The sequence below is a fragment of the Gavialis gangeticus genome, unplaced genomic scaffold (assembly GCF_001723915.1).
Source record: "Gavialis gangeticus isolate Ggan-Ray unplaced genomic scaffold, GavGan_comp1, whole genome shotgun sequence".
Taxonomy (NCBI): Eukaryota; Metazoa; Chordata; order Crocodylia; family Gavialidae; genus Gavialis; species Gavialis gangeticus.
In genome coordinates, this window is record NW_017729032.1 from 38377186 (window position 1) to 38391994 (window position 14809).

Here is a 14809-nt window from a genome sequence, read left to right on the forward strand (position 1 = left end):
TTTTTTTTTTTTTTTTAATGGGGGGGGTGTTATCTTGGATTCAGGTAAATACAGTACCTCAAAATAAGTTTAATTTACCATAGACTCTTCTCTTTTCAATCTTATCCCACAGCTTTCAGCTTTCCTTTTGCTTTCAGTAGCTGACTCTTTCTTCCAGGCTTCTAGACGAAACCTTTCCATAATTCTGATCTCTTCCTTTAGTTCTGCGTTCTCCTTTGTTAAAGCTTCAATCTGGTTTCTAAGACGACCCCGAGTGCTTGACCATTTTGCCTCCCTCCGTTTTAAGTCTTCCTGCAAGTCTGCAATCTGCTGTTTTAAAGCCTTAATAATAAATAAGCATTAGCTGTAGTTCAGGATACAGGCCAGGAATTTTTTCTATATTAAAATGCATAACTAGAGAAAATAGAAATCTTTTATCAGTGATACAGTCACAGGGAACAGTGGCTCAAGGAAAGGGAATTCTGCCTTGTAAGAATGGCTGAAGGCTAGAAGTTAAGTGGGGCTTTCCTCCAAACGCAGGAGTTATTCAGCTCATAATTAGAATTGATTTATCACTTCCCCAATCACAAGATCTCGACCCTTCAACCAGCTCCCCTTATGCTAGCAGAAAGGTCAGAGCAGTGTAAAAAGCCCTGGCAAGCAAGAAAGTTATACTGGCAAAGACACCGAGTAAGATACATGAAAGTAGCTTAAGACAACCCCTGAACAGGTTCTGGCATAAAGGACATAAGAAGGGTGGGGCTGTGGCACGCAATTGCAAATGTTCTGTGTAGCCTGGCATAACTTACACCAGTTTCTTTAGGGCTCTCCCACTTCCAACCAGCCCAAGATGAGATAGGCGACTTCAGATAGCTTCTGGCTCAACTGCAAGGTCTATACTTCAAGACATGAAGCACAGACAAGTCGCAGAGAAAGAGATGAGGGAAAAGGGACTTTCTTCATCATGTTAAAGATTGTATTCTTGGACTTTTTTTTAAACAGGGATATAAAATAAAGCTAGCACACACAGCCCTAGCTGGCCAGATGGGTTGACAAATGCCATTCAGACTACATGATATTTGGAGCTACTTCAAGCCAAAAAAATAAAATCTGTTATATGTCTAGTGCTATATATACTGCCAGAAAAAGTCCATCCTACTTCCCTACCCATCACACAGTTATTCATAGTTACAGACCAATAATGAGTGAAATAGTTTTTTTAACTGCCTGAAAGTTAAAGTATGAAAATGAAATAAAAAGCAGCTGTTTACTTTCCCCTCCCAAACAAGTTCACCAAAGGTCATATATTTAAATTTCTTTAAGTAAATATATACTAGCTTTTTTATTCTGATCTATTTAGATTGATCTGATCTATTTAGGCTGTGCATCTTTGACAACTTTTTTTATTCAGTTCAAAGTGATAAAAGTGAACATAACAGAAATAAGAAGGCATGTCTGTACATAAGGTGCATGACAACTAACATCTGTTAAGAAACAGTTGTCCCATATTAAGCACAGCTACCAACAAAATGACACATGAATTAGGTTATCTGGCATTCAGTTCACTATAGTAAATGCATGTTTACAAATCTACAATAATTATAGTAATGTTCTGTCAAAACCAATTACTTTCAGTCATATTCTTCTTTATTGCTTCCATGTAAAAAGGGTGTGGAACAACCTGACAGAAAAAGGCTATTTATTCTTCAAGTTTTTGTATTCAGAAATCAAAAAGCACTTAAAAAGTCTAAAATGTCTCATGTGAGAATTACTAATGGACAGAAGCTTCTTCAGTTATACTATTTGTGATTTTCACATTGAAAACTAATCGTTATATTTTCATACCTGAATTTCATCACGTTCTTTTTTATCTGGGATGGCTCTAGCTGCTGTAGCATATTTCTCAAAAACTTTACGTTCTTTCTGCAGTTTTCTCATTTCCTCTTTCTTAAATTCTTCTAATCGGGCCAATTCTTTTGTTTTCTGCTGCTCAAAGTCTGCAATTTCTTTCCTGAAATAACACAATGCAGCCATTTGTTCTGGAACAAGCCACCAGCAAGCTTTTATTTTCTAATAAAACCCCCCAGATTTTAAAAACTGGTATCACATTCATTCAAAACCATGTCTGCTACCCCCCAGGAAAATTCCTCTCTGTAAATACTTGTGTAATACACATATTACACATTCAGTGAGAATGAATTTTCTGACTGCTATTATTGATGCTCCCACTCACAAGAATTTCCTCAGTTTTTTACCAATGTTTTACCTGAGAAAAAAAAAATAGGGCCGCTTGTACACATGATGGGGGTTTAGTTCTCCCTAAACTGAAACGGTGGGTTTTTAATTGGTGCGTTTTTAATTGTGACAATTAAAAACTCACTATTTCAATTTAGGGGCTCCATCACTGTTACAGCGAGGGGGCCCAATCTTTTTTTTCCCCCTCTAACAGAGCCTGCCTGTGGCTGGGGTCAAGCTGCCAGTGGGCCCTGTACTGCTCTGAGCCGCCACCCAGCCTGCTAGCACCATACCTGAGTGGTCCCAGGGGACACCACCACCACACAGGGAAATACCCTCGCAGCTCAGATGCTGAAGGCAGTTCGCCCCCTGGCCACAGGCAGGCTTGCGGGGGGGGGGAGGAAGCCCTGCACTGCTCCCCCCACCCCACACACACACTGGGGCTTCCCGTGCCCTATGCACTGTCCCTGCCATCTTCCCACTGCCTGGGAAGAACCTGGCTTGACCCTGGGGTAGCGTGGAAAAGAGGTAGGGGGGGAGCTGATGTACTGGTGGCTGGAGAAGGTGGTGGGGATGGTGCATGAGACACCAGAAGTCTGCCAAGCTCAGGCTTCCAGCGCCCCGGGCACTGTCCCTACCACCTTCTTCAGCCACCAGCACACCCAGCCGCCCTCCTGCACTGCCCCAGGGGTAAGCCACCTGTGGTGGTCCCAGATGACGGGGACTGCACGGGACCCTGGAAGCATGCAAAGCCTCTTGATTCTGCCTCAGTACTAGAGGTTGGACTAGACCTCTTCAGTTAATATCCAGATTTATACTTCTACAGTAGTTCAACATAATGTATTGTCTTTGCATTCCTCCAGTCCCCAACTCTACACCAGTACAAGTCTGTGAAAGCCAGAAAGATTTTTCCAGGAATTAATATGCAACCAAACAGCCAGCGCCAGGAAATTGTGTGGCAGGGGAGAGATGGTCAATACAGCCACCCCCTCCACTGCCAGATTCCCAAACCCCAAGGCCCACACAGCCAGCTAGGGCCAGGCCAGGCCAGGCTGCAACCTCTTCCCTCCCCACTTGGCCATGCCCCTTTCCCCACAGGGAGCCTAGCCAAGCCCCCTTACTGCCCCCCCTGCCCCCACCTGGGAGGGCCAGAAAAGCCCCCTTCCCTCTCTGCAGGGCCAGGCTGGGCTTGGCTAGGCCACCTTCCCCACTCATGGCTGGGCCACACACCCCTGCTCCTGCAGGGCCAAGCTACACCCCCTTCCCTCTCCACAGGGCTTGGTTGTTTCTTTCCCCGACAGGCCTACATTGGGGCTGGCCAGCCCCCCTGCCCTCCCCCCTTTGCACAGCCAGAAGGTGCCCGCCATGCCAGCTCAGGCACTGACCTGCCAAAAAGGTTGGGCACCACTGTTTAAGACTGTCACCTCAGAAACATCAATAATTTATTAAGGTAGCAACTGAAGTCCGAATAATAGTCAAGTTTTACTTTCTTCATTGTACAAAATAAACCATCACCAATTTCTTGGCCTACATTTCCACTATGCTATATTCTGAAAGACAGAATCATAGAAAAGTAGGGCTGGAAGGGACCTTGATCATCTAGTCCAACCCCCTGCTGAAAGCAGGACCATCCCCAATTAGATGATCCCAGCCAAGGCTTTGGCTAATTAGGTCTTAAAGACCTCTAGAGATGGAGATTCCACAGGTTACTCTCTGGGTAACCTGTTTCAGTGCTTTACTAATTTTATTTTTTATGACCCAGTCCCTGCCACCTCTCATGAGAACATTCCCCCCAACCCCCAGTCCCTGCCAGTTAATTTTCAACAAACCATAGTTAGATGCACAAGGGTGCTGACTTCTATATAAGAAATGCTACACTGGTTCAGACTACAGGCCCACGTAGCCCAGTATCCCATAGCTCAGTGGCACAGAGCAGATGTTAAATGAAAGAGTATATATGCTAAGCCCATCCAGACTGATCTGTCCTCTGTCCCTCTTCTGGCATTCCAAGACCTAGGAAGTCCTGTTAGAATTTCTACCAAATTCTTGAGTCAATTTTCAGGCTAGAATTACCTGTAACACACATTGATTTTAAACAATTATGGGAATGTTTTCACAACAGAAATGAAACACACTGAGATATCTGTACTGAAAAATTACCTAAGGTTTTCTAAGGAACATTCTCGCTCTTGCCGGAGTTTTGTTAGAGACGCATTTTCAGCTCTGAATCTTTCAATTTCTGTCTCCAACTCAACAAGCTTCTCTCTCAAAAGCTGAGATCGAGCAGCATCTCCTATAAAGAAACAGGCAGACAGCTATTAAAGAAACATTCATTTAAAAGTATTAAGGTATATACCAACTTGTCATGTTAGTAATGTTTCATCACCCGTTTTTACTTTAAAGTCTTCATATATTACAGCAGATGAAACACAAGTCACTGAATATCAAAATAATCTGTGCATCTCATTCAAACATTTCAGATATTCAATATATTATTCTGGCAGAAGAAAGTATGCAAGGAATATTAATCCAAATATGAAAATGTTTTCTTTTTTCAAGCAGATATACTCTTGGATTGAAACTGTGATGGGAGCAACTATAGCACTGTTCATAGAGATCAAACTGGGGATGCCTATCCCTTACCCCTACCTATCCAAACCCTATCCATTTGAGTCACTGAAGTGAAAGTAAATTGTGCATATTCTCTGGGTTCCTTGAGCTCAGGCTCACAAATGCCCAGAGGCTCTGTTTGGTTTCCTGGGTTTGGCTCTTTGACTGGAAGGAAAAACCAATGTCACTTACCTGTGGCAAAGTTTGATGTTACTCAGAGTAAACCGTTCAACTCTGCAAATGAAACAGTTAGTTAACACTTACATTATCACTCAGCATCTCCCTACATTGGTTGAATTACCAGTCAGAACGCTAGATGCTTTCACAACAGCAACAAAAGTTGCAAGCTAAGATCCCGGACAAGACAGCAAGCAGAGAAGTAATGATATGCCATTCCTCCACGCTGTCGTTATAACATAAAGGTTACATTTATTTTGTAATATTTTTAATTTCTGGTAGTAACAGTATGATTGCTTGATATAATATAGTTAAATAGTTAAATCAGTAAGAATAGCTGGCTTAGACACTCAAGTCCAGGAAAAGATTCAGGGTTATAAATCTAGAGCAGAAAGATACTATTTCCTACAACCCCAAATTAGGTATCTATACCCATTATTTTCCCTCCTTGCTAAACCCATGACCACTGCCAAGGAAGAAGTCCTACTCAGGGTTCAAGACTCACCCCTCCCCTCATCATTTCTCATGGCATGCATAAAAGAGCTCCAGTACAGTTTTGCATATCTTTGTTTCAGATGTCCAACTCTCCCTCTGCACTGTACCAGGGAAGCCTTAGCACTTTACATGGCACTGAGAATTCTGCAAGGCTGTAAAGCACCTACTGTATCTCTTTTTAAGAACCTAGCATTACATTCTAAGGAAAAAGATTATAGTTGTGGCCAACTAGCACAAGATGAGAATTTTAGACCACGGGGGGTGGGGGGGACAAGCTTTGTATGGGTTGAGAATTGGTTCCTAAATATGGATCTCAGGTATAAACTCCTTTCAGTAACTTTGATTAATAACACCTACAAACAATGTGCTTGAAGTATATAAACAAGGCAAAAAAAGTTTGTAGTGTCTTTTTTCTACTGTTCCTCATGCTTCTCTGCCTGTACCCATCTGTAGTCTCTTCTGCTTAGACCGAAGGCTCTCTGGGGGGCAAAAGACTGTATTTTTGTTCTGTTAGAAGATCACCTAACTCCAGGCACCAGAATAATTCTGCAAAGCCCCAGTCTGACCACATACAGTTTTCCCCCTATTACTCTATGCCGAAATGCTACAATAATCAGCAGCAGGTCATAACAGCACAAACCAAGTTCATTCTCACAAGGTCGATGATGATCAAATTAACAACAACTGTAAATCAATGCCAATGGGGTTTTTCCCATTTGTTTCCTTCCATATTTTATGACTGCAATATTCTAACATCTAGTGTTCAGCCTGTCATTCTCTCTTACCTCCCGATTCCTCCTGCTCTGCATTTGATTTGTTTTCTTGTTTTGAATAAGACTCAGCCTTCTGCTTAGGTTTCAGTGAAGGAAAAAGCTTCATCATCAGATCTGATGTGGGAGGGATATTTGTATTATTGTCCGTCACCCTCTCTTTGGGGAGATCATCTCCTCTCTTTATTGAAGCAACCTTTCTTTTTAATGCTTTGTCTGGGATACACACTTCACTCATATCAGAAGAATTACTTTGGGGAGGTATTTTAATACTACTATTTTTAGGAACTTCAAGCTGAATCACATTTTCCTCCAGATCACTCCATGTTCTATCATCATCAAACTCAATATTATTTCTATATATAGAAGACGAGCTTCTTTGAGAGCCAGAAACTTTACTTCTACTTTGATTTGCTACCCCAATGGATTCATCACTGTTATAGTCTTTATCTGATAAATCAAGATCAGCATCTCCACTTTTGCTTTCTTTGCTGGTATCTTTGACAGGTCCTCTATCACAGAATTCTGGATTGTCTTCTCTACTGCCCAAAAGGAACTTTTTATCATTTTCATTTGAACGTGTCAAGGTGGTCTCAAGTTCTTCTTCAGACTCTGTCATAAAATCATTGCTTTCGTCACCCCTAGTTTCATTTATATTCCATTCAGTGTTTTGTAAATTTGGAATTGCTACAGTGGAAGAAATCTGAAATATTTTATTATCTGTTTTCTTAGGATGATCCTTCAATCCAATAGATGTCCCCAAATCTGAAACTGTGTATGCAACCGCTCTGTCATTTTTATTTCTCTGTGAGATATTGTCCACTTTATTTTTGTTATTTATAGCTGTAATAACCAATGTATTCATCTGCTGCTGTGTTGTTTTGATAGGAGTAGAAGATATTCTACGGCCTTTTGAAAGTTGTTGATCTTGTTCCAAGATCCTCTGTACAAATGAAGAATTACTTGAGAAAGATATTTCATCAGCAGCCTGTTCTAGAAACAAAAATTCATCCAATTCCATGTTCTCTTTCTCCTTTTCTTTTTCCCAGTTTTCCAACTTATTCTGGAATGAAAGCTCTAAACAAAGTTCTAGGTCTTTTGCAGGGAGACCTGTAGAACATTGGGAAAGGAAGGCTGTTTTGGTCAACTCTGTAGGCATCTGATACTTTTCTATATGTGGTAAATTGCTTCTGTATTTGCTGCCAATTTCAATAGATTTTGCAAACTCCATTATGTTCTCTTTATTTTCTAATTTATTGTTGATTTCTGATCTGCAAGATTCTTTAAACTGCTCATCTAGATTCTTCTCAGTCCGGACTGCTACTTTTGATGGCAAAATAGTCTTCCCATTATGATTCTTGAGTATCACGGTCTGCCTTTCTTGCCCAGCATGACCATTCTTTGTCTTAATAGTTTGATTATACCTTTTGGACGGAATAACAGAGTTCTCAGAAACCAGGCCTTTGCTCAAAGTCACAGTTTTCCTCTGTATATGGGGTCTGTCCGCTTTAGCAATATTTCTGTCCTCTGAAGTACTTTGTTGAAACATTGCTTTCCTTTCTTTATACTTAGTTATTTTAGATCTGATATTAGTGAACCTAGATAAGCCTTCTCCTCTTTTTAGGAAGGGCCATTTTGTTACTTGCTTCTGAGAAGTCAATTTCTCTGCTTCCTAAATATCAAAAAAAAAATTGTTAAAATTCAGTTTACTTACTTAAAGACAAAGCAACACATGCTAATATAAAAGAAATACATGAAACATTTAAGATAAGTCAGAATGTTAAGAGCTTAAAAACTGCATGAATACAAACAATAGAATACTAAGCTTTTCATTGTTTGTAAACATCTAGTAAATTTTGAAGAAACATATAAAGCCACAATTGCATTTAACAATTAACAATTGCAATTAACAATTAACCTGTAGCTGTTCTTTTTTCTTCAGGCGTTGTTCTTCCAGTTGCATCTGTTCTTCCAGGAATTCTTCAAATGTCTGTTTCCTGTCTTGAATCCCAGCCTTAATAGGCCTAGTATAATTTAAAGATTCAAAATGCAATGTTAAAAGTTAAATCTTTGAGAGGCAATACAATTAAAGGGTTTAAAAAAAAAAAACGCATGATATCTAAAATCCTATTATATCAGTAGGTAAGAAATTATAACATCTTTTAATCAGTCAGATATCTAGTGACAAAAGTAAATAGTTTAACTTTAATCTTTCACTGACTGTTCTCAAAATGTATTACTTAACTATAAAAGGCATGGCCAAATCTTATGGCTACTTTGTTCAAAGATTAGACCCTCTCACTTTGACTACGCCCATAAACTTTCATGAAAATCAAATTGTTTCTTAGTTTCTCAACATTATGCTCTCAAGTCATTTTTCTCACTTCTCACTATCACTCCTTCTACTATCATAAAAATTTCTTGTCCTTATTTTCACGTGTATTCATAAATTATTTTCACCTTCTACCTTATCAGGCGATGCTCATCTTTACCCTTCCTTACTTAGTGTCTCCCACAAGCACCTTGATCCTTTCTTTCTTGTCAACCAATTTTTTTGAAACGCATAGTCTCTCATCTTCCTCCCTCTCATTCCTGAAATCTCACTTCTGAATAAAGCCTGCAGAACACCGTTATTCCATAACAAATCAGGCAGGTGAAGTGTAGGGGTGCACCAACAGGGATGTTGGGGGCTGATACTGATAGCCGATATTTAAAGAGGCATATTGGCTGATACAGATCCAATATCCAATACAGCTGCCATCAGGTGGTAACCATTTTGAGCATGGTACCATCTTACTCTATGCTTCTACAATGGCTAACAAAATGGGACACCACTTGGTTAGAGCTCTTAGGAGGTACAGAATTGAGAGTATTAAATAAGCGTGTTAAGTTCCTTTCAATCAGATCTCAGAATTTGTTCAAGAGAATTACTTTACAACCATGTCATTATGCAAACAATTAGATATACCTTTCTTCTGTGTTAGCCATTTGCAAGCATTTTCTTCCATTGGGACCTTCAGAGAAATCTGCATTTTCTGAATTTAACCCATCAGCATTACAGTCTTTACCTTCTGCTGATTCTCCCATCTTTTTATCTAGACACCAAATGCTTTTTCCTAAGAAATGATAAGAAAATGTCACTTTCTAACCTGAAAGCACTAATCAGCTTACACTTCAAAAACATAAACAACACTCAGATGAAATTAACCACTGTCATATTTTGCACATCAGAGCCTTTAACTTTTTTTTTCAGAGTAACTGTGACTATGGCCTACGCTCCTTGTTCCTAGATTTCTGTATGACTTTACATCTGACTATTTAATATGCATACTGTTTTCACATGCCAAGTTATCCAGGTCAGTCCGTATCAGTGATGTCATCTTTATTATATACCATTCCCCCAGTCTGTTATCTACCAACTATATTAGTAGTGATGTTATGTTTTCCTGTGGTTTATTGCTAAAAATTATAAACAGCATAGTACCACATCAAGAGCTTTTAACATAATTAAAAAGAGTTTGATTTTGCTCTCATCAACTTTAGAAAATAACTAGCAGCTTCAACAAAAGTAATACGAGGCCATGAGCAGCAAAGATGGTACACAGTTAAAGGCAACTAAAGCATAATCAACACTTCAAAGACAAATTTCCTGTAAATCAATCTCTCTCAACCTTTTTGGATTCAAGACACTCCTTGTTAGATTCAAAATACCCCTGAGACCGTGCCAGCTACTGGCTTTCACTTGTTTCTTGAATACAAAATAATAAGAGAGCAATTCTTCTGATACAAAAAATTCAGAAAGACCACAACAGGTCAGAATATTTTTGACACTATGGATTCCTCTTTGAAATCTCTGGATTTATCTTGTGAATTATACATGGGTGTTTGTGCACCTACCAGTATTAATATTGTGTGGCACCCTAAAAAGGATCTTGCCTACTCGAACTTTTCTAACTCAGTGAAAGCTTAACTCCATCTTGCAGAAAACCAATATGGTACCCCAGTGTGTTGCAACACCCTGGTTAAGAATCACTGCTGTACATACAAAACAAAAATAAATCAATAACTATGTAAAACCTATAGAATCTTTCAAAAGATACGTCTTTCAAAGATTTGACTAACCAGTGTTTTTTTTGTCTTCCTCACTGTTCTTCAGATTGCTTTGTGGTTTCAGAGATGACTGTATATGTTGTTTCTCAGAGACAGAGTTTGCAGAGAAATGGCTCTTCGAAGATAAGATGCACTCCTTGTTGTTTAACTTTTGTAGTTCACTAGAAAAATCACCCAGGTGACGAGCAATGTGTCCACTATGATTCTGATACATAACTGACAGCAGGTGTGTTGCAGAGGTTGAACTAACTGGATGTCCATATCTTTGGCTCTGATCTTCTGCTGGTAAAGAAGAAAAGAAAGAAATCCTAATAAGAGTTTATTTCCGTTGTATTATTATTGAACTTAGGGATTGCCCATGTGGATCCTCTCTCTAGAGGCCCAATCAACAACATGCCCTTAAAACATATTTGACTATTCTGTGTGACAGGCTTTTTTATTCGCATCAGGGTTGAGTCTGGAGCTATTCTTGTGGGATGGGCAAATGGGAAGAGAGGGAATGGGCAGGGAAAACTGTGTGTCAGTGATGACACACCAAGTTTTCAGAGACAGCTGTTCAGAGAAGAGAAAGAAGTGGAAAGGAAAAAGTTTGTTTCATACTACTTCATATTTTGCTTAATACAGCTGTTTTTTCTATTAGGCAGAAAAATATTCAAGACAAGCTTCCATCATACTGTGTCTGAAATGCACCAAACATAAAAAAAGAATTAACCCTGACTATGTCTTTGGATGCTAGCATAATGTGAAAGTTAAACAATGATTTAAAATTAAATCTAATATTAAAAATTGTAAATTATAGTTTATTTTAAGGCATGTGTTATGGCTCATGTCTGTACTTACAAGGAGTTGCTTGTTGACCAGATACAAGAGTAAGTAGTTTCTGTTGCTCTTCCATAAGCCTTTGAAGTTGTTCCATCTGCTGCCTCTTCAACTGTTCTTGTTTCTGCTGTTGAAATTCCTTTAGCTTTTCAAAAACAAAAGTAAATGTGTTTGAAGGCAAGTTTATTTAAACATACACTGGAGTAACTGACAAGAAAGCAGCCCTGTCATAAAACACAACTATATTAGAACAACTGCAATTTAAACACAATCTAAAAAAAGTTGCCCTATCCATTTTTATTCTATGCATTCACACTCTCACACACTATAGTGAAGCTATTTCTACCAGGGACCAATCCTGTACTAGCTCTACTAGCCTTTAATTGACCAATTTGTAAATAAAAACACAATGTTGAAGACTGATTGTGAAAAAAAAAACTTAAAAAAAAATCAAGTTATACAATTGCTTACTCTTATTCTCCCATATTTTTATTACAACTTGAAATGCCAAATTAAAACAGGATCCTCATTACTTAGAACTTCTTTGTCTTGTTCATTTCCCAGTTGAACTCATACTACATTCATGATACCTCAGCTCCAGTGGAAACTGCTGTTCACAATCAAGAAGGAAATAAGTAGCATCAAAAAACTATAAAGCCCCTAGAAGGCATGACAGCTAGTACAGAAAAACTGAGCAATTGGCCTTGGTCACAGTGTAATTTTCACCCTTACACTAAATAGCAGTACTAAACGCTACTAACCGCAAAGGGGTAACTTGCAAAGTAAGTTACAGCATGTGTTTGAGCAGCAAACAAATACATACAAAAAAATGGAACTGCTCCAAGATAGGAAGTCAATATTTTCTAAAAGATACCAAGTATTCTTTAACCTCTTAGAACTCCTCATTAAATATCAATATGAGAAAAATAACTGCTTCACATTGTTGATGCTATTGGGAAAATATACTTTTTTAATATGCAAAATATACCTTCTGGGAGAAAAAAAAAGTGTAAGCTTATTAGTGACACTTGACTCTGGAGTTCTAACATAAATAAGGCTTTGCTTTCTTTAAATTTCTAACTGACTCCTTAGGTAGACTATATCTAAGTTACATAAATTAGAACTACAATCAAATAGCAAGTCAAGTAATTGCTAAAAGCTATACATTCCTTTCTTCATGAACAATAACTTCAGAATAATTAAAGTAGCAAATATTTCACATAAAACTGACAGCACTAATCCCTTCACAATTACTGCAGACTCAGCATTTTACAGCACATTAATATTAAGCTTCCATTCACATTTTCCTCCTCTCTAATAAAATACTATATACAGCTGTACGCACAGTTTAAGTTTTTAATATTATCAGAAACTGGTTATGTACTCAGCTATACATTTCAATCCTAAGGGTCCTGGGTTTTGAAAATGACATTAACATGAAACCATGATAATGTCTAAGTGGAACTTTTTGATTTCATATAGAGGCACACCATGATGCTCCAGAACTAAGAACTAACAGTGTTTCAGAATTTGATCCCACTCCTATTGAAAGCATTTGAAGTAGGATTAGGCTCCCAACACAGAGTAGCATGAGGGGAAAAGTATTAACACAGCTTGAAAATTCTTCTTCAAATTAGCATTGTTCTGAAATCAAGCAAGATCTTTGTCCCAGGCAGCTACAGTCATCTAGAAACTGACAGAAGATTAATTAGAGACAAAAAAATCTAATAAATACATGTCAAAATTATGTTTTCTTTCCTTTTTACCTGCTCAAGCTTTTGTAGAAGTGGGTCACTGTTATCTGCTTCACTCCAATCATCCGCCTTGTCATATATAAACTCAGTTTCTTGCTGTGCTGAAGCATCTTTGAATGCTAATATTTGTTTTTCTTCTCCCAAATGAGCAGGAAGAGTTGTTTCTGTTGTACCTGGGAGAAGATCATGAGAAGTGCCAGATTCCAAGGTTTTTTCTTCATGTATGGAGTCTTCACTTACAGAACAACTGCTGTTGGAAAAATGCAGCATTTCAAATGGGTAGCTTGTGATGTCTGCAGTTCTAGATGACTGACTGGCTCTATTAGTTTTCAAGTCATGGAAACTACGACGTAGTATAACTCCTGCACGAGAAGTCTTGGACATCCAGTGTGCAGTAAAGTTTTGTTCTCTACTGAAACCTGCAGTGGTTGACATTTGGAAAACTTTGTTCCTATTTAAACTGCTATGCAGGTAGTAGCACAATCAGCAAGGCTGCAGTGTAACTGTTGACTTTCAGTACCTGTCAATAAATTTTTAAATTAGAGTTGAAAAGGATTTAAAAAGTGTAAAATGTACCTACAAATAACACAAAGCTGCCACCTTTCTACAATCTCTTTAACTTATTTCCAAAAAACTGAATAGTTGTTTAAAGTATAGGTGGTCATCGACTTACAACATTGATTTGAGTAAAAAAATTCTGGGTTATTTTTGGTGAAAAATAGGGTATCCGGCTTTGGCTCAGGAACCAATCCCCCATTTATAACATTGTTTCCTATGGGAAAAATTGGTTCTGGGTTACAACAGTTTGACTTAAGACACAATTGGTTCCTGAAAACTGCATCTTAAGTCTGAGGACTGCCTGTAGTACTTGCTGAGGAAAGCACTTCATAAATGGCAAGCAAAACAATTAAGCCTTTTAATTTAGTGTCAATTGCAATCAAATAAAGGAATGACATCCCAAATATGCTCAAAATCATAGTATGTATAAACTCAGCAGTGATCAAAATGAACTACAGTGAAGAAGCCATCAGATTTTAAAATATTCTGGACAATGGCATAAGAGTGGTTGTCAGGAAGACATTCCTACATGAGCATTCAACTGAAGACAGCGTCTTCAACTAAAAGCACTGGCAACACCAGAGAGTTTCAGCCAGGCCTGCAGTGCCAGTCAATTCTTTTAAGGGTGCTGCGCAACATTAGCGCTGTAGGTTTTCTTACACCTCGCACATGGTTCACAACATAAACTCAGAGACCTCAGACAGGAATCCACAATATCCAAAACACTCAGCCCTGTTGTGGTCTTACTTCTTTGCAACAGAATTGCTCTAGTATTTTTGCACAGCCAAAGAACAAGCGAAGGCCAAAAGCTGATGGCTTCCAAGGGCTGCCCTGACTCCAACAAGACTGAGAACCACTGCTCGGGACCAACCACACGCAAACCTTTTGCTCCATGGGCCGGCTAGGAAGTGCCAGGACCCTCCAAGGGCCAGATCTGACCAGGCATACAGGTGCCACAGGAGGCCGATGCAGCCGCGGGGAGGTGCCTGGGCCAGGCCGCCCTGATGTGGCTGCACAGTAGCAGCTCGGCCCCAACCCACCCCTGCCGCAGCAGCCTGGCCTTGATCTGGCCCAGGTGGGCTTGGAAACCTGGCAGCGGGGAGCAGCAGCCGTGTAAACCGCCGCTACCCCTACTTGCCTGCCACCAAGTGTCCCGACCCGAGTGGGCCCCGCGGCCTGACGGCGGGGCTAAGCCCGGGACTGCAGAGACGAGCCGAGCCCGCCCGGAAACCCGGCCTCAGCGGGACCCCGCGCCCGTTCGCGTCGCGGCGCCCGGCCCCGGGGGGGGGGGGAGGGGGAGGA

General features: G+C 39.6%; 1 protein-coding gene across 1 annotated transcript in view; it reads right to left on the bottom strand.

Moving 5' to 3' along the window:
- The window catches only part of CENPJ (centromere protein J), a 20794-nt gene that overhangs the window by 5109 nt on the left and 876 nt on the right, over positions 1 to 14809 (bottom strand). The window contains exons 2-10 of the mRNA XM_019525156.1: positions 12962 to 13469; positions 11213 to 11340; positions 10389 to 10684; positions 9235 to 9382; positions 8185 to 8290; positions 6282 to 7938; positions 4375 to 4507; positions 1825 to 1990; positions 79 to 321 (exon numbers count right to left, since the gene is read on the bottom strand). Coding sequence (XP_019380701.1) covers positions 79 to 321; positions 1825 to 1990; positions 4375 to 4507; positions 6282 to 7938; positions 8185 to 8290; positions 9235 to 9382; positions 10389 to 10684; positions 11213 to 11340; positions 12962 to 13384 — 3300 coding nt within the window. The 5' untranslated portion in view covers positions 13385 to 13469. The remainder of the gene's footprint in view (positions 1 to 78; positions 322 to 1824; positions 1991 to 4374; positions 4508 to 6281; positions 7939 to 8184; positions 8291 to 9234; positions 9383 to 10388; positions 10685 to 11212; positions 11341 to 12961; positions 13470 to 14809) is intronic.